Source organism: Tenebrio molitor, chromosome 1, assembly GCF_963966145.1.
Source record: "Tenebrio molitor chromosome 1, icTenMoli1.1, whole genome shotgun sequence".
Taxonomy (NCBI): Eukaryota; Metazoa; Arthropoda; class Insecta; order Coleoptera; family Tenebrionidae; genus Tenebrio; species Tenebrio molitor.
The window spans coordinates 42,372,267-42,394,170 of NC_091046.1; the positions used below are offsets into that span (position 1 = coordinate 42,372,267).

General features: G+C 41.1%; 1 protein-coding gene across 2 annotated transcripts in view; it reads right to left on the reverse strand.

Moving 5' to 3' along the window:
- Window positions 1–21,904, reverse strand: part of pan (pangolin) — a 128,318-nt gene that overhangs the window by 100,613 nt on the left and 5,801 nt on the right. For both annotated transcript variants that reach the window (XM_069049280.1, XM_069049272.1), the window contains exons 2-3: window positions 18,063–18,126; window positions 16,214–16,317 (exon numbers count right to left, since the gene is read on the reverse strand). In XM_069049280.1, the coding sequence (XP_068905381.1) occupies window positions 16,214–16,317; window positions 18,063–18,126 (168 nt within the window). The remainder of the gene's footprint in view (window positions 1–16,213; window positions 16,318–18,062; window positions 18,127–21,904) is intronic.

A 21,904-nucleotide genomic window follows, 5' to 3' on the forward strand; every position in this document is an offset into this window, starting at 1 on the left:
CTTGTTTCGGCGGTCCAACGTGCCCAATTGGACCGCGGCTCCACCATTTCCACCTTCGCGACTAACGGACTCGATACCCACCACAACAAGCACGGTCGTTGTTTGTGGTGGATTTATCTAATCTGGTCGGTGGTGTTGATCGATCAAAAATTCCATTCAAGAGGAAAAAATGTACCAGAAGAGGGGTCACCTGACGCGCCTCATTCAAACTGCCAGATTAGCCGTAACTAAATATGTGCTTATAACACAATAACGCAGTTATGATATGTTCGAGGGTAACTCTTCACGAGGGGTGAGAGATATTTATGATGACTGCTGAAGTCATCCGAGGGGTAGGTCGGCCCGTCACTCAAACACAATGCCTCGCCGCTATTACACAAACATATTACACTTATTCAATAAATATATCCGGAACAAATTGTGCGTGCCAACAAAAATTACCGCTCTTTACCGCAAACAAAGCCACTGTCAACAAAAATGACGATACAAAGCAATTGCCCCCGGATCGGATGAAACGCCAACGGCCTCCACGAAATCACTCCTCTAACCCATTTTAACCAGTTGACAATTTTTTGTCGCGACACCAACAAACAATTTGAAATTTAAATCAGTCACCGGTTGATATTTTAACGGATTCCCAAAATGATCACTCATTTGAGGAGTTCTCCGAGTCCAATCGAAGATCTGAACCAGAGTCGAGACGAAAACCGTATTTCTCGTGGGCGATAAAAATCCCAGTTAAAAATAATCTCGTTGACGAAATCGCTTCCGGTGTTCACGAATTGTTGTCTCAATCCCGGCGCAAAAACGAACCTAGCAGCGCTCGTTGGAAAATTAATTATCCTTGGCATTTTTTCGCGTTGCCATTAGCGCGCCAACAAAAACCTTAATAAATGGCGTTAAAGCAGTTCTAAGGCGAGTTCTTACAAAGACGGTGATGAATTTGGTCGAGGAGCGCAGCCTTGGGCCAACTTGGATTCTGCACACTCATAATCTCTTCCATCGTCGGCGTTCTCTCGTAACGCACTTGACAGTGAACTTGGTGTCGTCAAGAAGTACTCTCTTCGGTTTCAATTGGGCCACGTTGTATCGTCGCCCGCATGACTGACTGTCTCGAGCCCACACAGTAATTCTCTGTTCCCAGTAATGTACAGTGTGTAAAATGCAGGGCTGCCAGTGACCGAGCTGTCTACAAGGTTGTCTGCGTAAATCATGTCTTCGGAATGTTAAATTTCCTCCACCGGTGGAAGATCCGATGGAAACGTGTCGGGCCGAAGGACGGGTCCCATTGCAAGTAGTTTTTTCCCAAACAAGTTTTTATTGACACATAATCTAGTAATGTGTCCACGCTTCAGATAAAACAAATTAATTGAGCAGAGATAACAGACAAGAAAACTCAATATTCCGAAAGTTGTCCGTATAATTAGGAAGGAGCGAGAAGAGGGGCAATAACACCTTTGAAACGCACCGTCCACGATTCCACAAAATAAGACCAACCAAGAGCAAACAACCAGAGATACACATGTGCCGGAGATTTATGAGATATCTCTGTAACTCGGGACTTTTTAATGGTACGATATGCGTGAAATATGCGCGAAAAGTTGGAAGAAGTTCAAGGTATGCGCAAAAAGAAGTGTAAAGGAGCAACTCTTTCTTTGTGTCCGTCAGAGAGTCGTGTAATCCTCGACGTGTCCCGTTTTTCTCGGGGCCAGGTTACTGACCAAAGTTTAGAGACCCAACCGTTCGCGTAAAAACAAAGATACTATCGGAAAGTCATTAACGACTAATCGCAGACCTTGGATTGAGGATATCAGAATAAATTCCGACTTATCAGACCAACGGCAAAACAAATTTATTCGCTGCTGCGAACCGGCATCCATTTTTCACGAACCGATCCAATTTACACCGAAAACTATTTGGATTACTCTGGCACGGCGTCATGGTGTACCGGCTCGCCCAGATGTAGTTATTTACATTGTTGATGGAAATATAAGCACAGCTTCGGTATTTGACTTTGGCTCGCTGAATCTAATTATTACACACTAATGGAAAGGATGCACAGTCCGTGTTTGTAATGATAGAAAACTAACTACGATTCACGCTCGTCTATTGGCCGGGGATTTATTGAGTAACCTGCGTTAGCGAGGTTATAAAATCACTTAGCAGGTGGTCATTCTTGTTTTTCGAGAACGCTTGCGTTCCATCTTCGGCTTAATTTCTTCAGTCTTGATTGTTATTAATGACTGGAACTCTATGGGCTCCGAGTGCCGGACAGAAGCCCTCGAAATTTCTTCGGCTCGTCTCGACCTCATGAAGCTGTAAAATTACGCAACCCACAAACCAACAATAGACGACTCTAATTTTACTTTTAGATCGAGATCGATAATAACAGTGATTATGGTAGAGCGAACCTATTTGTCCATAATAACGATCCACTCTGATGGCGCAAGGTTATGCATTCCGATTAAAATCGAAAATTATCTATCACTCCTGGTGGTATCTTATTGACCTGTGCTGAAAAGCAATTGGTGGTGGTGTGACAGTTCTTGGTCGTCGAGTTATCTACCCTTCTGGTATTTCTCCGAAGAGAATGCCTGCCAAAGATAGCATCAGCGGAAACCGCAACCATACAGCGAGCTTCGAATTAACCGGTACAAAATTCTTACGAGGTGTAAAAGAAAGGAATTCCCTCGTAGATCACGCTGTTAGAAATCGCACCGTGCACCTGGACCAAACCGGAGGAAGCTCCGGGTACCAACCACCTCATTATTCCTTCGAGTGTGCAGTTTCTGGCACAATGGCCACATCAGGGCATGAGAAAAAGCAGTCGCATTTCCGGCCAAGCGAACTGAGATTATCCAATTCCGTCGTGCAAACATACCCTCGGCAAAAAGTGTCGGAGCGGCCACCCCCACGAACCTTTTGTTTGTAATTTGTCGGCAAACAAGCGGCATCTTGTCCGCCAGCTTTACAACCTCCGCGGTTTCTTTCATTCATCGACCCCTCCTGCAGGCCCTACTCCACACGTGATCGGTAGCTATTTCAGGAGTCCGCGTCTATTTGCAGGGTCACGAATCACGACGCTCGTCGGCGGCGTCTTTGTACCTAATTGCTGTTTAATTTCACAGCGTGGAGGTATTATTTCGAAGAGCGCCGCTGTTTACCAACACCGTTTGGACGACGATACAGCGATCCGCCGCACTGTCCGCCATTTATTAACTGGATACACGAACGAATCAATTCCACCGCATTCGATCACGTTCTTGTCCCATTTTCCCGGATAATTAAAGCAAAGGACGGGACGTTGCCGGTGCTGACCGGTTTAATTCAAATCGAATTAGAGAGGTGTGCGTGGGCGGTGCAATCTGCAATCGGATAGAAGAAATTCCCATTTGGAATGCAAGGCGCATCGAATTGATGAAGGTAATTTGGACAGAGGACACGTTCGTGTGTCACAATGGTGAAGGGTGGCCACCGACTACTACTTCCGGTTTGTACACAATATCCGTATAATCCACGCGAGACTTCACCGGTGTCCGAATTACCAAAACTACCACAACTCCTCTTCTGGAATGGAGACCAGACAATAGACGGCTTGAATATTCAACGCGGGCCACCACTCGGACGAGGAGGATCCAGGACTTTTTTTTTCTCCTTTCTTTTTAATAGTGTGCACAAGGTGATTTCTGATTTCGAATCGATTACTATGCTATGCGGTTATTTATGAGTTTCCAAGAATGTGCAGCACACCGATTGATTATTGATGGACCAGAGGGTGTTTTCCAACACCCATTTCTCATGCAGCTCAGACGTACGAGAACGTCATCACGCGGAGATCGTTGTCAGCTCATCCTTTTGAAATTACTTGGGCGAAGCGGACGCTGGCGCCACAAAAATACCGTCTTCACGTCCCAAATCTTCCCAAAGCACGTTCTCGACACATACCCGGTCTTGGAAGACTGCTTTGTGGGGCAAGTACCTTCCAAAGGCGTGCCTCGATCAACTCTTGTTCATCTGTATTCTTCTCTTGCAATGGAGCGCCGCCTCCAAGCCAAGGAGCATCGGTCGGAAGGAGTTAATGTGATCCTGAGCCCTTCCTGCTCTTGGTTCTGCGGTCTGCGGTGGTTCTAGAGCAGACCCTGTCGTTTGCCACGACCTCGCGAAGGGTTTTCCTCTGTTCTGCACGGGTGTGCCTGCAGAAATTCGCTGTGGAAATGGGACGGTCGTTTATGCTTGGAGCGATGATTGCTCGGCGAGAAACCGCAGGAGCGGGAATGGATACGTCGTTAATGGGCGCCCCGAACCCGTCCACGAAGGTGTAATTCTCGGTTGTATTGTGGTGGATGTCATTGAACCAAATTGGAAGAAACCAGTCTAAAAATCTCATATAGCAGCTGAGTGAAATCTCTCGTCCAGGCATCTATCATCATCACAGATCCTATATTTACTGGTGTAATCGTATACCGTGCGGCTACAGACGGGCAAACGAGTCACCGTCGTAAACGCCATGTTCGTGAACCAGAAGTCTGCTGACCGATCACTTCAAATCGTGATTGTTACCGACTGTTGTGTTGTCGGTATCAATGTAATTGCGAGACGGAGATTAGCCCCGGGACGGGGAACGCACCCACGACCGACGAAATTTGCGCTGCGGTAATGCCCCAACGCCGCCCGCCGTCAATTAATATTATCTGTTTCGAGAAGAACAAACGAGCCATCGTCTCTGGTTTCACCGGAAAGATTAATCAACTTGCAATTTCCATGAGCAATACTGCGCAACATAAAACTGGCACCAATAAAAACCTTGCGTTACTCCGCGGAACGATGCAAGGGGATACGCGGATCAGGTGGGGTCAGGTTCGAGGGCGCGCCCGAAATTATGCAAACTAATCTCTTAAAATATGTACGTGCTGATGTGGAATTAGTGCGGAAAGAACAATTAGCGCCACTCAACGAGGCAATTCGTGTTGAAACAAAAAACACGGGGTGAACATTTTTCTTTGGTAATTGGGCTGCTGTGGAGAGATATTTTAAAAAGTTGAAAGTGCTCCACGTCAATTTGGCAAATGTCGTCGCATGTTTTTAGATTTGGCGCCATCACCGTGAGTAATCAAAAATAAAAAGATTCCAGTGTGAAATGCGATCAATTACGTCAGACAAAGAGGGATTAGCAGCAACAATTTGTAACTTTAAAAATAATTGCTTGTTTCCCATTTCGACTATTTTTAAAAAACTAAAAATATCTCTATGGAACTAAGGAAGCAAGCATTTTTGATTTAAACAAATTGCAACAATAAACAGTAGGAAACAAAATTTTTGGTTTTGTTGTTCGTTGACAATTTTGATATAAAAACAAAAAAGCTTTGGGGAATTAAAAATATGCAACTTGCAAAAAAATATAAAAAATATTTCATGTAAAGGCTCTTTTCAACTACCGTAAGTTAACTCAATTGGTTTTTCAAAAATGTAAAAATCTACAAGGTGATTCACAAATAGGTAGTTGTATCGGGTGTTCATTTCAATTTATCCTCAAAGTAGGCGTTGAAGAATTGATTGTGAACGCACCACGAGTCAGTCTGGAGAGTAAAAACATAAACAACGCAAAGTGAGGTTAGATTTAAACAGTGCATCCGTGATCTGTAATCCGTAGTGCCTTTACAATCGACTCTTCAACGCCTACTTTAAATGAACACCCGATATAACTCATTTTTGTAGCAGATAAAAACACTTTCTTAAAAAAAAAGTTTGTAAGTTTTAGAGAGTGATCTGTTTAAATCCAAAATAATTTTTTTTTAATTTTTTAAAAAAACTACAGTTTAAAAATAGATACACCAAAACCGAAAGGATGTTGGCCAAAAAAGAATACATAATTAGCATCACAAAGAGCAAGTCCTAAGAAACCAAAAACGAACTGGTCAACCAAAACCACAAAACGGTAACCCAGATATCTGACCGTGTCAGCTAAAAAAAAAACATACTAATCTAAATGAACTAATTCTACAAATTAAAAATTCTTATCATAGTTTTACAATACATATCTACATACCAACTGTTACAAGGTTTTTCTAATATTTTTTTTAATTAAAATGAATGGGAGTTGTCAATGTTATAAAAAATTCTTTTATAATGTGAAATTAAGATAAAGTCAAGTTCGCTAAAAAAATAATGAAGAAAAAACAAAATTATGGAAAGGTGATAATGGAATGAGAAAATGTAAGTTTCAAAAGAGCAACAAAACTGAAACAGATTGATGAACATCAACTACACCAAAAAGGCTGCAAACTTTTTTTTCTCAATTTGTGAAATGAAATGTTATCTAAAGTATGTTATTTTAAAATTTATGAATAAATGTCCATCACATAACATAGAATTTTTTGTAATAGAGTGTTTTTCCCAAAGGGAATTCTCTTGTTATAAAACGCTCGTTTACGAGTTAAACACCATCCGGATTTTTGTTTAACCAGGAAACAAAATAAGCTTCATAAAGTAAACAATTAACTCACAAACATGCAACAAGTGAGTAGAAAGAGAGAGAGAAAAATGATCAAAAATGTGCAACAATGAAAATTCTGTAAAATATTTGGGATTATTGATCGATAAATATTTGATTGTACTCGACAATCAAAACATTAATCACAAACACCCCTGCACGTCAATACATTATAAGTTTGCATGTTCTCCACGTCGTCACCGTCCAATAATCAGACACAATTTAGCCATTATTAATACCACGAGTTATCACACATATCACAGAAATGAAAATAACAATGTTAACAGAAAACCACCTTATCTCGCTTTGTGTGTTCGGACTAATCTACATTAACACAATCACGAGCACGGCCGACCGCAGTTGGTACCGATTCAAAATAATCAAAAAATGCTCATCTTCATTTTAATCAAGCAAGACAAACCTAACAACGTTGTAGGTTTACCCTGGACGGAAACACGTGCGTACTTCCGTCACCTGAGCCACATCCCCCGTCGAATCGGGAAGAACCGGTAGGTGTCGCCGGTGCCGTCGGGTGCTCCAGTGTCGGCATCCAGCGGCACCGGGTGCTACCGCGGAATCACGAGTCCGTCAGAGGCGAAGAAGCCAATTCGTGATAAGTTATGCCGACATAGGTGCCGTGCAGCGGCAAATGTTTTCAAGCCGTTTAGTAGAGCCGAGTTAGAGGCGGCGCACACGTGGCAACCTCGCCGACGGCCGCGTCAGACGGAGACGGACGTGGGGGTGGGCGCGAACGCGAGCGAGACGGACGCGGAGTCGACCAGAAGAGGAACGCGCCAAGTGCCGGGGACGTCGACGGTCGCGCCCCACCTGGTCCGCCGGGGAAATAATAAACAAGAGCCGTTTTAAAACAGAGAATAAAACACGGCCCAACCTAAAACAAAGAGTTCGGAGAGCAACGGCAACGCAGAACTGGTTGTGTAAATTAATTTCGGGCGAGAAGGCCGACGATCAGCGGATATGGGAACCGAGGCCGGGGGGCGATCCTCGCTCTACCTGGCCGCGAAAATTATTATCATTTCGTCATTAGGCCGGCTATAAAACACACATTTCATTAGCGCGTCATCCGTAACAAAACGGTGCTGCGCCCCAACAACACCGGATAATTGCGCCGGCCGCTGCTAGTCCAATTAACGAGGACTAACGCCAACTGTAAACAGACGATTAGATTATTTCGAACTGGGTGACGAGGAGACATTTTATTAGGCTGCTGGCGCTAGCACCAGGGTCAAGAGGTTTCCATACACCATTTGTAATCGCGGTTACATAAACAAGAGCATTCCAGCTCGCACCGAATATTACATTTCGCAGATAACGGATCCCATCTTCGGTTCCACCGAAACCCGAGCAAATCCAAAACCCATGACTAACTCTTGTTATCGGACCCAGCCGCCGCCCCCCGCACCGCCTTCCGTTCCATGGGATCCGCCGCCGCTACCGGCTCCCAAACGCGCACATCCATCGACGCTCGTCTACAAAAATATTTATTCTTTATAATCACGATCCAACGTAATCTTACACTACCACCTCGGAACGAAAGCTCTCCTCCTGCTGTCCTACCCCAGATTATCAAAGACAAACGTACACATCCAAAAAGTCTCCATTTCTTCATCTCACTCATTCCAAACTTGTTCGACAACATAAAAACTACCGAACAGAAATAGATTTTTTTGAAAAACTGGCTACCACGACCCCCTCCCTCCCATCTGCGCACCAACACCCCAAAGCTCCGTCTTATTAATTGCCATTATTACTTATTAGTCAGCATTAGTTGCGGCATAACTGTCAGCTTTTTGTCGCTCGGAGCCCAATCCCGATTAACGATCCATAACCATAACGTAAACTGATTATTTCTGGTATTTTTATTTCCCCACATAAATTACGTACATCTTGACGCCGTAAAAGGGCATTAGCTGGATCTTACCTTGTAAATCCGACAAAAAAATGTAATTTCGTGAAATCACCGCCGATTACCGTGAACGACAGCAGCGCCAGTAATCGAAAGACACGAACCAAACTGACGTGTATTTCTCCTAGAGATTTCGTTTCGTTTTGGGTTACGCTCCGTGAGGCACCGGGCGAATAAATTTCGGAGGTAATCATAACTTGTATCAACGCAACAGGTTCATTGTTGAACTAATTTATGGTTTATATGTAACGCCACTATTAATGGGCAACATTCAGAAATTTATGGTCGCATTATGCGGAACCAAAAACCAGAAAACAACTCGTCGGGGGCCCCCGGACCCGCTCATTAAAGACTCTCTGAGCGACAAGTGTTTGTTTCATCTCTGGTGCTCCATATCACGTATCGTGTTCGATTCTGTGCCGGGTCAGCTGGACCAAAAACAAAAATCCACACACGTGGAGCACTTTGGGAGTCGTGTTCGACGAGGCAAGCGAAAATAGTCCTAGACCATCGACGGAGTAGCCAAAACGATAAATTTGAATATGAAAAGAAGGCAATTCTCGAGGTGATTTTCTCTGTACGGTTCTCGCCGTGGCATAATAATAAGCACCGCTAGATCAGATAAATCCTCCGAGCTCTAACCACATTTAAGCGGAATGATTCAATTATTTCGCAATGATTTATCAACTGCTAATAAAATTATATGCTTATGCTAAATTTATAGAAACAGAATGCCGCCCAAACGCGCACAAATTGCTAGGTTACGAATTAAATGCAGATCAATCATTGGCTGCGTGGAATGCGTATGTGCAACGTAGCATTTCGATATACCCTGTTTAGGTTCTTCAAACGCTATTGTTCGCTTTGTACAGGTAATTTTGTTGTTGTTAGCAGCGCAGCCGCTCCTGCTGCACTGAAGACTCGACGGGAGGTTGGTCCTCCCGAGGAATCGACGAATTTTCATCGCGATGGGAAAAAATCGAAATTGCAATCTGTCGACGAGCACTGAGTGTTTTTTCGTGCGCCATAAAAGAGACGTCACAATTGTTCAGTCAAAATACAGATAAGATAAAACAATGCTCAATTTAACGCATTATTCCATCAAACTGAGATAATTTGGAGATTCTAGATTTGTAAAATCGATTTTAATGAAGAATATCGTGTGCAGTTTGGTGGGTCTATTAAAGTGTTGTGGCGTAAGGGTTTCGGATTTGTTCAAATCACATTAAAAAAATTCATAAAAATATTTCTCCATATGCGAGCGCGTAGTTGATGAGTAATCCACCAAAAATAAATTTTTCTATGAAAACCTTTGGATATTTTTACATATCCATATGATCCTTTAATACAGATTTATGTCGGCTTGGTATCTTTGGAAGTGATTTTAGTTTTAATGTGGGGAAAAGAGAAATCCCACATTTAAAACGGAAAATTATTTGAAAGTTCTCTAATAATCGTTTTATTTTGCTTGAACAATTAATGCAAAGGAAGAAATTTTTGTCTTTTCGGATAGGATTAAATTAATGAAATAAAAATTGGTATTAACTCTAGATTTCCTTATTTACAAATTTCTCATCAACATAAAAATTGTCACGTACTGCTTTAATCTGAGATAATAAATATATCTACTACTTATGTCAGAAATAATAGTAAGTGCAGGGTATCTATAAATAATTGTCTGATCCAGCTTGCTATGAAAACCTGTCAAATTTTGCATGTGCCGCTTTATATGCAGAATAAATTCGGCAAATACTAAATGTCTCATTTTCAGGTTGGACGGTACAACCCTAAAACAAAAAGAGTACGTATTGTAGTTTAGAAGATATTTTACCACCCTTTTTGCGACTTTTTTTTAACTATAAAACATTAAAGTTACATAACAGGGCCGATATTGACGGCCAGGTTTTTTCTTCAACCACATTGACAGTCCTAGACAACAGTTGTTTGTAAGCAATTGCTATCAACGAGTATCTGATTAATTAACAGAAATGGTTCATAGGTGAATACAGAGGCCATGTTGCCACATTTACCATTTGAGGTAAAACCAACAAAATAATTCCTTGGAAATGCTGGAAATAATGAACTAAATAATTGCAAACCTTATCACAACCACTTTTAAACAATTGACAAATGGACAAAATCAAATTTGGATAAGGAAAATTTTCATTTCCCTTTTTTTGCAAACAACTGTACCAATGGCCAGTAAAAAATCATTTTTAATATTTAAAATAAACGAGTTCAAAGCTGCACCTTTGAGCGACCACATCTTCCAATCTAAAAGATATACAGGGTGTCTCAGCTAAGACTTTCGACCCAAATATCTCGGTTATTTTCAACGGACTTTTGTGAAATTTAAAATGCAGATATTTTAGACGGTGAAGAGTAAAATCCCGTTAATGCAATAACCCAAGTCTTAAAAACGCAATTTTCACATGCCTTTTTAAAATGGTGATTTATAAAAAATGTAAGGAGAAACTCGCCCTTGAAAGACGTCTGGTTTGCAAGAAAAAAGAAAAAAACTGTGTTAAACGTGGCTGCAGATGCAAAGACGTAGGACGCGTTTGACGCGCACTACTATCGCGGAATTTTGGTCATCCCTCTTCGCACAAACGCAGGTGACATATTTGACGTTTATCTTTCTAACCTTACAAACACTTACAAAGTTAAAGACAATATTTGGACGTAATTTATTATACTGGATGCTTTAAGTCTTCCATAAAGAACTAAAACATGATCGGCATAAATTTTAGCACGGTAATTTAGTTCTCGTACGCTTCCTGTCTTCAAATAAATTGACGACTCTCTGAAACTTAAATTTTGTAAAGCCTACATCATTTGGATAGTGTTCCACGAGAAAACGAAGTGTTGAAGTTCTTACCACCTCTCCATAAGCAAAAATTGTTCACTTTTTCAATTGAAATTTCTGCCATTGAAGTGTATTTTTAGAGTATTTTCAATAAATTTACACAATTTGACTTTTCTAAAAAAGCGCGTCCACTTTTGACAGATTTTAAGGGGTGTACAAAGTGTTGCTTGGCAACTTTTCATTAATTGTTTCAAAACGTAACTGCTCAAATATGTACCTTCAAAATTTATATCAAATTTTTAACGGCAAAATTTCATCTTTTCGTTGGATCAGACGAGTGATTTAGTTAATTATTGTTTGTGTATATACCTATTTTTTTATGTTTAACAATCTAATAAAAAGAAATTGCGTTTAATTTTCAATAAAGGAAACATGTATTAAAATTAAATTTTTTAACTTGAGGTAATTTTATTATTACTAATTGAACCTTCACCGTCTAAAATATCTGTATTTTTTTATACAAATTTCATACAAATCCGTTGGTAAATAACCGAGATATTAGACTCGAAAATCTTAGCTGAGACACCCCGTAGAATGTATTTATTATAATTTTCATAATTTTCTAACATAAATTAACATTGTCCCATTGAATGTTCCGCGAATTTTGGGGCACCCAGAATATAATTTTATTAATGTTTTGACTTAACATACACGTTTTCAAACAAATAAAATTGTTAAGTTATTATAAACGATTATGTATTTAGCAAAACAAATTTCTTTTAATCGGTGGAAATGTGAAAAAAAAGAAAATATTGGAAATAAAGTGAATTTTTAAAAATGTTGTTTTTGTTTTATTTATTTTTTCTACGATCGTGCAAAAAGTGAGTGTTCATTGCACTGTTTTTAGCAATAATCATTCACTTTTTGCACTTTGCATAAATAACTATTTTAACTTTCGCAAGCCAAAAAAAATACCAAAGAAAAAAGAAAAACTTCACTTAATTTTGGTGCCAGCGATAGTGACACATGCGCTGAAGGTACACATCAAATTTCAGACCAATCGGTTAATTAAATCTAGACATGTTATGGCAGCCATTTTGAAAAACAATGATTTTTAGAAAAACGCGTTTTAAATTTTTCGTGCCCAACGTTTCACAAGGATTTTTTTTCAGATAGGGTTGAAGACACATTTTCGAAACTAATTTTTAAAATATGTAAAACAATTGTAGAATTTTTTCTTCAGAGCTGTTATGTTGAAATTTTTTCTATTAGCAAATACGTGATTTAAAAAAAATAAAATAACTGTCACGAAACTGTTAAATATTATGTATTACACGTTTTGTACTCTCACTAAACGTCCTCAAAAATGTGCATGATTAAAACGCTTCAATGTGGATGATTAACGCGCTTCATAAATGCGAGACTCACCCTGTATATACGTTAATTGGACCGTAATAATGGAAAAATGATTTGCGGGCTGCATAATTTATCAGTGGGAATGTTAAATATTTATTTAAACTTTCAAATTTAAATTTTCAATTCATGTCTGGGGCCCTACCTTAAAATACCAATAAAACTCCGTTTCATTCTCCAATATTTCAGTAATTTTATAGTAAACAGATTTCGACATCTGTTCTTATTAGCGGTGGGCGTGCATTACTCAGGAAACAAGTTCGCGTCAATACTCTTTAATTATTATTTATTAATACCTCAATATTTCCATTTTATTGCATTTTGTTTATTCAAAACCGCCAACGCGTTACGCGCTCCTTACCAAAACACCATCGGCTGGAAGCCGCGTGAAAACCGATTAAAAAAAATTCAAACACAAACAGGAAATATCTTCACAAATTGGTGTGGAATTTTTGTCACCTCCCAATTATGCCTTTAATTATCGGCGAATTCTCTCCGCCGAATCGGCATGCCCACACAGAAATTCTTCGTGTGGCATTTGGGTTGCAGGAGCTCGATGGCGAAACACTAGACGGTTGCCATTGCGGTGGGCTTGAATTTATCGCGCCGCGCATTATTAATCATTCCCAAAACGAGCCATTTTCAATTTCTCCGAAGCTAGTCCCGGTGCAACCACGGATTCGACTCGGCGAGACGCGTCTCCCATGAAAATTCTGTCGGGAGTCTGCGATCGTACCTGCGGTACCACTTGTTGGGGTTGAAGCACCTGACCCGGTCTTGACGAGTCATGTTGGACAATGACCTCAGGAATGCGGCTGCTGCCATTCAAGGGGCCCAACAAACCCCAATTCCACACATAGCCCGGATCCGAACGGACGAGACCGGTGTCGTCCCACCCCCGAACCGCCGCTTCCACCACCCCCGTTATGGCCGACTCATAAATATTAACACGGGGAGGAGGGACCGAGGAGACCCTACCGATTTTACCAAACATTCTTCCTTTATCTGAACACAAGTAAACTTTGACCGTACTGCATTACGTGAATGTGGAATTGTCGTACCGCACGGAATGGATTTTTCAAGTGATAAAATTCTGGTATCTCGGCTATTTTCGGACTTTCGGGAATTAAAACAATATGTCTGTTGTACGATTCGGCCGTAATGGAATTGAACGAGATTTGTTGATAAAGAAACATTTCGGTACTCGCAAATCTGCTCAGCACATACACGTGTCTGCAATTTATGCAACATGTGGCCGCACAATGTTTAATCGTTTGTGGTGGGTTTTATTGGGCATTTTTTGCGATTTATTCTAAATCCAACTACACAAGTGGTACCACCCAAAAAAAAAAACTCATTTTTAATTCTTTAATGTCCAAGACGTTAGTACCGGATTACTCAGAATGAGATATAACCTCTAAAATCAATTGACTATCTGGTCCAGTTAATGATGAACAAAAATTCGATTACTCACTTGATTAATCGATTGTTTGGTAACTGATTGGATCGCTTCATTTCCCATTCCCATTCCTTTAATGACGTTAGCGATTTTTAAATTATCTTTTTTTTTCTCCCGTTATCTTTATCCTTGTTTTCATAAAATCGAACACCTAAACGTTTTCCACTTGACAGCACTCTGTTTATAAATTCCTCCGATGGTAGCGATGAATTCCAGCGACGGTACCTTTACCATTTTCGTTTTCGAGGTAGCTTCATTTAAAAGATTTTTCCACACGACAGGACAAACAACTTATGAAGTATTTTTAGTAAACAAATATTATGAAAGTACCCTCTACACAATTTTACTTTACTCTTAAAATAAATGTTAAATGTATTACAATAATTTGATTGTGGATAAGTATGGCAACTATGCACGAAAATTTATGTGGCAACTGTGTGGGTGGGGTAGAGTTGACATTTGCATGACATTTCATATGCGTGCATTTGATTTTTTTATACCGTTGCACAGTGATTTGACAATTTTCAAAATTGCGCCACTATGAACTGTCAAAGAAATGTCAACTCTATCTTACCCACACAGTTGCCACATAGTTGCCATACTTATCCACAATCATTTTGGATCACCCAATACCTCTACCTTATTTGGGGTAAATTTATGGAGACATTTTTTAAGCTGCATTTTTCAATTTGAATTAATGGAATACATTAAAGAAGTCAATTTAAAAAAAATACAGATAACTAACATATTCGAAAACATAAAACTAAACTGCTAAACTGAGTTTGTTTGAGCAAACAAAATATCAGTTATTTTTTTGGAAGGCCCAAAACGGGAAGAAAATTAAAACGAGAGAAAAATTAATGCAGTATTCCAGATTTAACAATTATGCAAATGAGTAATGTGATTTGGTAAAACTTCAAAGTAAAAAACGAAGAGTTCGCCGGGCCAAAAAAAAAATTCATGGTGTTGAACTTCTTGGCATAACTAAATACAAGACCGGATGGTTGTTCCTTCAAGCTTTAAGCACTCTTGTTGAGGCGACTCAATCACGGAAACAATCTCTAGCGTGCATTACGGACCTTTTGACCATCGAAAGAATTTACCGACCACCGAGACGACTATCCATATTTTATTTATTTTCCAAGAGGTGTCGGACGGAAAACATTTCTCTTCATAAACAACTTGGTAAAAATTCCATGGGTTTGTTTGTGAACGCCGTACCCCTGGTCCTCCATCTGCGGCCCCGGCAAAACCTTGATTTTTTTGTGACTGCACACGATGCATCGCTGGTGCAACTTGAACCGTTTAAGAAAGATCTCAATTTAAATTCAGATAAATACGCTTTTGATGGGAGCGTAAGCCAAAAGCTGGGTCACAGTTCGGAGGTTGTCAGTTCAATAGCCGTGCATGTGTTTGTGTATCAACAACCATTACGGGATTAATTGATGCAGCTATGCCGCACATGGTCCAGATGTGCCCGAGGGAGCCCCGACTTCCCAAACACTCGAATATAAAAAAAAAATAATGACGAATTCCTGCACACCCCTCGCCTTCGACTAAAAGCAGTCGCGTTCACAAAAGGCACATCCACTTGCGGATAATGCTTCATCCGTCAAACCCTTCAAAAAAGCCGCAACTTAATCACACTTTCGCCGGAATGGAAGCGCCATTCGTACTGTTAGGAATGAAAGCGGCACAAAGCCCGTGACGTCATTTCGAAAAATGCCGGGATCAATTACGCGCGAGAGGACGTCTGGTGGTGAGGATCATGCAGCAGCATTCGTGCTCATTATTCCCGACATGTCTGTGAGAAACAATGGGAAGGTCATCGTCGATAGGAGCGAGTCTCGACGTGGAGAGTGCAGGATAAAGGGGACAGTGGAGTGGTTGCTAATAAGCCCGTCGACGAAGAACGTGCGGCGACACTCCGGCACGGACGCTGACGGGGTCAGGTGCGCTGTTGCTCCATGGTGCCGCGCCAGGTCGTGCGTGGAAGGTGGTACCCGTCGACATCCGACAGAACAGATCGGACGCGAACCCACCTCTTTGAGGAATTCCTCCACAATCGACACTAATAACCTACATGACGTGCCGCCAGAACAAACATGCTCTACTCACCATTGACACGGGTATGGGGCCAGCCGCTCCGTTGGCGTAGCTGTAGGGGGACACCAGATATCCCATGTTGAACGAAGAGGTGTGGGGCACGGGCTCCACCTTGCCTGCAACAAACAAACCATCAATCTCGATCGGAAAATTTATTTTTCCACGCGACGCCACAAGAATACACCTTTCCCGAAACGTCTACGAAGACCTCATCCGTTACCGGCGGAGTAATTGCTCGCCGCATTTACAAATAAGGACCAGATGTTGAGATTAGATCCACGGCAGGATTTATGCGCCACTGTCATATTTGCCGACCCGACACGCAGGGGAGTCGACTCGAAATTTACAGCCAAAGTAGAAAACGAGAACCATTTATTGTACGGTCTTGGTCTGGAAGAAATTGGATCGTTTCCTTCTCCTGTCCTTACGAATATCGTGGAGTTGTCGAAGAGTTAGCGCAGTTGTGCGAGTTGGTCAGTCGGTCCAAAGCTGAGGCGAGCGGTTGAAGGTCGTGGTTGCTGCCAGTTTACCAGCTTCCCCCGCTCCTCCTCGGTCCAGCGGGTTCGCGCCGAGGCTCACAAAACCGACCAAGACATGAATGGTTCTAAATTATCGGCCGTTGTGATTTTTTTGCTCCGACTCATTTCCTCCCAGGTAATTGGAGTAAACGAGCTTCCTGTCTCCCTCTTCTTCAAATGGTTCGTCTCGCGGCTATGACATAACGCTCGATCTCGTGACGGCCACTCGAAGATTACCCCGATAACCATCGTTAAAATTCAAGCCATGTGGTTAGCAGGCCTTTTTTCCTGTTTATTGTTTGTTTGAACGACTGTACTCGGAGATGACTGTTGGAATCGGCTATGCAAACAGCACCGAACCGTCTCTTCGGGGTCAATGTTTTTCGAATTATTGGGACGGTATCTCACGGGACGGCCCCAAAACGCGCCTTCGATTACGTCGTTGGGTTGTTATTATCTCGTTCAACGCCTCATTTACCAAAAATAACCCGCAGTTTGGACAGTATTGTTATTATATGGTCGGAGCGGACGGACGTGACTCGATTCCGAAGGAAACACAAACCAAATATCCATTGGCGCCCGACTGTGGCCGACCAAATTACATCCTTTTTTTGCTTCCTAGTCCGACCAACTTTCTTCCCCACTTTGGTAACTCTTCTCGGAACCCGAGATAACGATTCCTGGCCGTCGTAATTACATGTTTGTTTCTGGTTCAAGTAAAAATGTGATAATGTGATTTCTTCGTCGAGACATCATGCATCGAACATCTCGAGAGTCAAATCCCGATGTATAATTTTGTAATTAGGCGTGTCGTGCGTGATTCCCCAGTCAAACAGAGAGATCGATCATCAGAATTCCCGCTAATCACATCCAATTGGACAATGGTCGTTATCGAGATCGGGAGATGACGAGAATTCGTCGGTCAATTTATTTATGGTAAAGGATTAGCGGAGTCAATGAATATGATAGAATGTTGAACACGCCGATTACGTTTTATATTACACGGCTGACAAAGTCCAAAGATATTTCATATCCTAATACATATTTATGTCCGATGGCTGTTTGCATAAGTTGCGTTGAGAGTATGATCCCGGCTGATTGTCCGCCGATCACATAAATCTTCACCAGAACACCAACAACACGCAGGTATAATCTCGCTATTGCCGAAAATCCCGTGTAACTGCCAAAAAGAAGACGGCAGAGGTGTGCATCATTTACATACATTACACAGAGCCGAACATTCTTGTGGCGTCGTTGGAATTCTTGCCGGTACAGAGAGCTCCATCAAAATGGCACTCCGCCGATTAACGACCACCTAGACTGCGAAAAATTCGGGCACTTACCGAAGACGGGGCTGTGGTCCGCTCGGGAGACATTTTTATTGGAAGAGTAACTGCCAGACTTTTCCTACAAAGAAAAAACATTGTTTACTAATGTGCAACATGTAACAAACACACGCACGTTTGTTTAACAAAAATATCGAAGTACAAACAACTACACGGCGCGATAAGAGATCGCGTGCGACAGCTTCAAATCCGGTCAGATTACCGGACCGATAACCGCGAGATTTCCGATTGCGATCGATGCGCCAGGCATCGAAGGCCTCCGGTGATATTTGGCGAAACGCAAGGCACCACTCGCAGACCGATTCTTCAGTGACGCAGCGCGTAATCAAAGACACGGTTTCCGCATCCGCGGCCTGGCCCTCCCCGCATGAAAAATGCAAGGCGGGATTAGGAATTCGTTTCAATTTTAAGCGGCGACGGTGAAACTTTTATGTGATTGTTCGATTTTTTATTGACGGATTATGCGGTAAATTGAGCGATTCGTGGTGTTTTTTCCAGATTTGAACCGCCGATCGATACCGATTAAAAATAATTTTGATTAATTGATGTGGGCAAGTACGATATGACCCACTTGGTTCGGCGAGATAAACTGACAAAAAACGGTAACTCCTCTAACCGATTCAATAATAACTGAAACTATTAATAAAACAGCGGTGTAGCGGTCTAAGCGAGAAAGAAAACAAAAATAGTTTGTAGGAGGGACTAATAACAAACAATTTCTAATTTTACTAAGCGGGAGTGATCTTTTATCTGGAAATAAAATTTTAGTGGATTCTCGGTTTATAACAAATCAAAATATCCAATTCAAGATCAACGGCCTCCGATCCCGTGTCAACAAAGCCGGGAACGGCGTCCCGACTCGCGATTCCTCCAGCTTTTCCAAGGGTAGATAACAATGTTGTCAACAATATTTACCGACGAGATCTGTGCATATAAATAAGTCGAAACCATTCTGGCTCTTTGTGTATTATCCTACATGCTTTAACAATCAGTTTAGATTAACACCTTAATTGGAAGCCCATTATGTTCGACAGAATTCTTGAGGTTGTTGGCAACGTGGCAGTAATTTTGCTTCTAAATACACCTCGTCAAACAGAAAAGAAAAAAAAGTTTCTAGGAAATCGTGGCCACCAAACAGACCCCGTTTGTTTAATTATTTTGGTGAAATTTTTGCTCCGCAGCAGATAAAGCCTGAATTATTGTTTGCACAAAGGCTCACCGCGGGACTTCGATATTTCCCCGAAAAGGCAATAAATCCACCACCCAAAGCCGCACGTCCACTTCCCACCATTGTGCCGCGAAGAATAGGCTTCAGAAGAAGTGATCATTTGGATCCAAACTTGTTTGTCACGATGCACGTTAGAAGAACTTGTTGTTTTAAATAATCGTGGTTTTTCACGTCGCACTAAAACATTCGGCAAATAAAATTCGGGATTGTGCAGGACGCAAATTAAATTTCGCCTGATTGACACAACAATAATGATAATTCAATCAAGTCGACCGTCGTTAACATTTCTTCGAACGGAAATTTTCGGCTGACGTGAAAGTCTGACTCGCAGCCTTGGAGGTGTCGGCTTAGTCAAATTAACGAGATCGTGATCATTCATGCGCACCCTCGCATCCACCCCCGACATGTTCGAAACGGCTCTCGCGGTATTTTTGAATCGGATTTTGCAGCGACTCGCGTGCGACGACGACTGCGGAGTAAACAAAAAATTAAAAATATCCAATTTATGCAAGAATTTTCCTGGTATAAATTGATATCATCCAAACAAACATATTTTAAGAATTTGAGATTATCTTGGGAAAAAGTAAAAATTTTACGACGGCGATTTCGACTTGGGAAGAGTAAACAAACGGCGGGAGATGTCAAATCGACGCCAACTTGGAGTGTTCTCAAATTTCGGACGTGTTAACGAATTAAAGTACTGATGGAAACTTTCTCAAACTGGCCGGTGTTGGTACCGATAATAGTAATTCAAAATTCAACAATGCCAGCGACAATATTTGAAAAGATGATTAGAAGTGGCATCTAATTGACACAAAAATGTCTTGCTTTTATAACAGTGCTAACAAATTCGATACTTGATCGTCGACGGCGGCGTTAATTGGTCGTGAAAATTGCGGCACGTTCGAATTTTATTTTTTTTCAATTTCGCTCCAATTATTTGTCAATCAATCAAGCCGCCATTGTGACACTCCGAACAATACCCCTCTGGATGCCCAATTTAGCCATAAATCTCGACCAAAATTAAAAGCCACCAGTCGTAGGCTCACGTAGAAATTACACGCCCAACCGACCGCGGACACAAGAAATCGCATTTCCTCTCGAAGGCGTCAAACAATTTTTTTCAAAATGTGGAGTACGTTTTGTTTAAAAAAAATGGAATGCATTCAGCTGGACCGAACCGAAAATCGATTAAAACCTTACGAGTCTTACTTTATCATCCTCCAAGAACAACACGTGTTTCGCGTTTTCCAAATTTTGGTACTTCGACAACTCTGCGGAAAAGCGTTGCACGCCGGCGAGCTTGCAGGCCACAAACATTTCACCACCACTGAAGAACTAAACCGAAATTTAAAAATTGCAACTCGGGACGAAAGTGTTGTTTACACGAGGTGAAACATTTCACTACTGAACCACCGAGGGTGAATTTATTATAACAAATCACGGTGGAGCCACTGTCGACCAAAATCTCTGTACCTCTCTGGGGTTAAGTGATAGGTTTCACCTCCAGTACCGTATTTTTCCGATTAAAATATCCCCTCTAATTCTTCCGAGAACACTTTGGCAGAACTTAAGCCTCAGGTACGACTTTTTTGGAAAATATGTACCTTAAGCCTACAGCCCTGGTAGACTTGTTTGTTGAGACGCACAAAATTTTGACAGCAAATTTTGCGGGTAACAATATACAAAGTGTATAAAAAACGTATATCAAGAGTTGTGGAATTGTGCGGCTCTATAATTTTATTTTATCAAACTATGTCAAACCGTTGAAGCCGTCAAATCAGATGTCAACAGTCAAATGTCAAATTATTAAATCGTCGTGACAGTTGTGAGTTCGACGTCTTAGTTATTTTTCTTGTGATTTTTTTCATTTTGTGAATGTTCTAATTACTTTTCATCTTACAACAGTCTGTAGTCTTTATTAAAAACCTGTCATTAATGGGCTTACATAACCTGTTTTTTTATTTGGTACCATAATATGCTATAGAGCGGCAAAAATTAAAAATATGTACATATTCAAATTCCAAGGGACTCTTGATATACGTTCTTTTATAGACACTTTGTATCTTAGGTTGTGGAACAGGGGTGCCAACTGGTTTTTTGATGTCATCGGCTTTCGATATTTTAAGGGGGCCGTACGGGGTAAAATTAGTACATATACAGGGTGTCTCACCTAAGACTTTCGAGACTCTCAAGGTTATTTGCCAACGGGTGCTTATGAAATTTAAAATGCAGATATTTTACATGGTGAAGAGTAAACTCCCATTATGTATGTAATGCAATAACCCAAGTCTTAAAAACGTAATTTCTAGATGTCTTTTTAAAATGCATGTAAAATTAATTTAAACCACTTGAGATTTATAATTGATCGTCGATAAAAAAAAATGCTGTGTAGGGAAACTCGCGTCTGCTTTGCAAGAAAAAAAATGTGTTAAAAATGTGGCTGCAGATGCAAAAACGCAAACGCGTATAAAATAAATGGGCACTATCGCCGAATTTTGGTCACCCCTCTTCGAACAAACGCAGGTGACATTTGTTATGTTTTATTGTTATTTATTTATTGAAAACATTGTTTCCTTTTTCAACGATATTGAAATTTCCGCCATTCTTG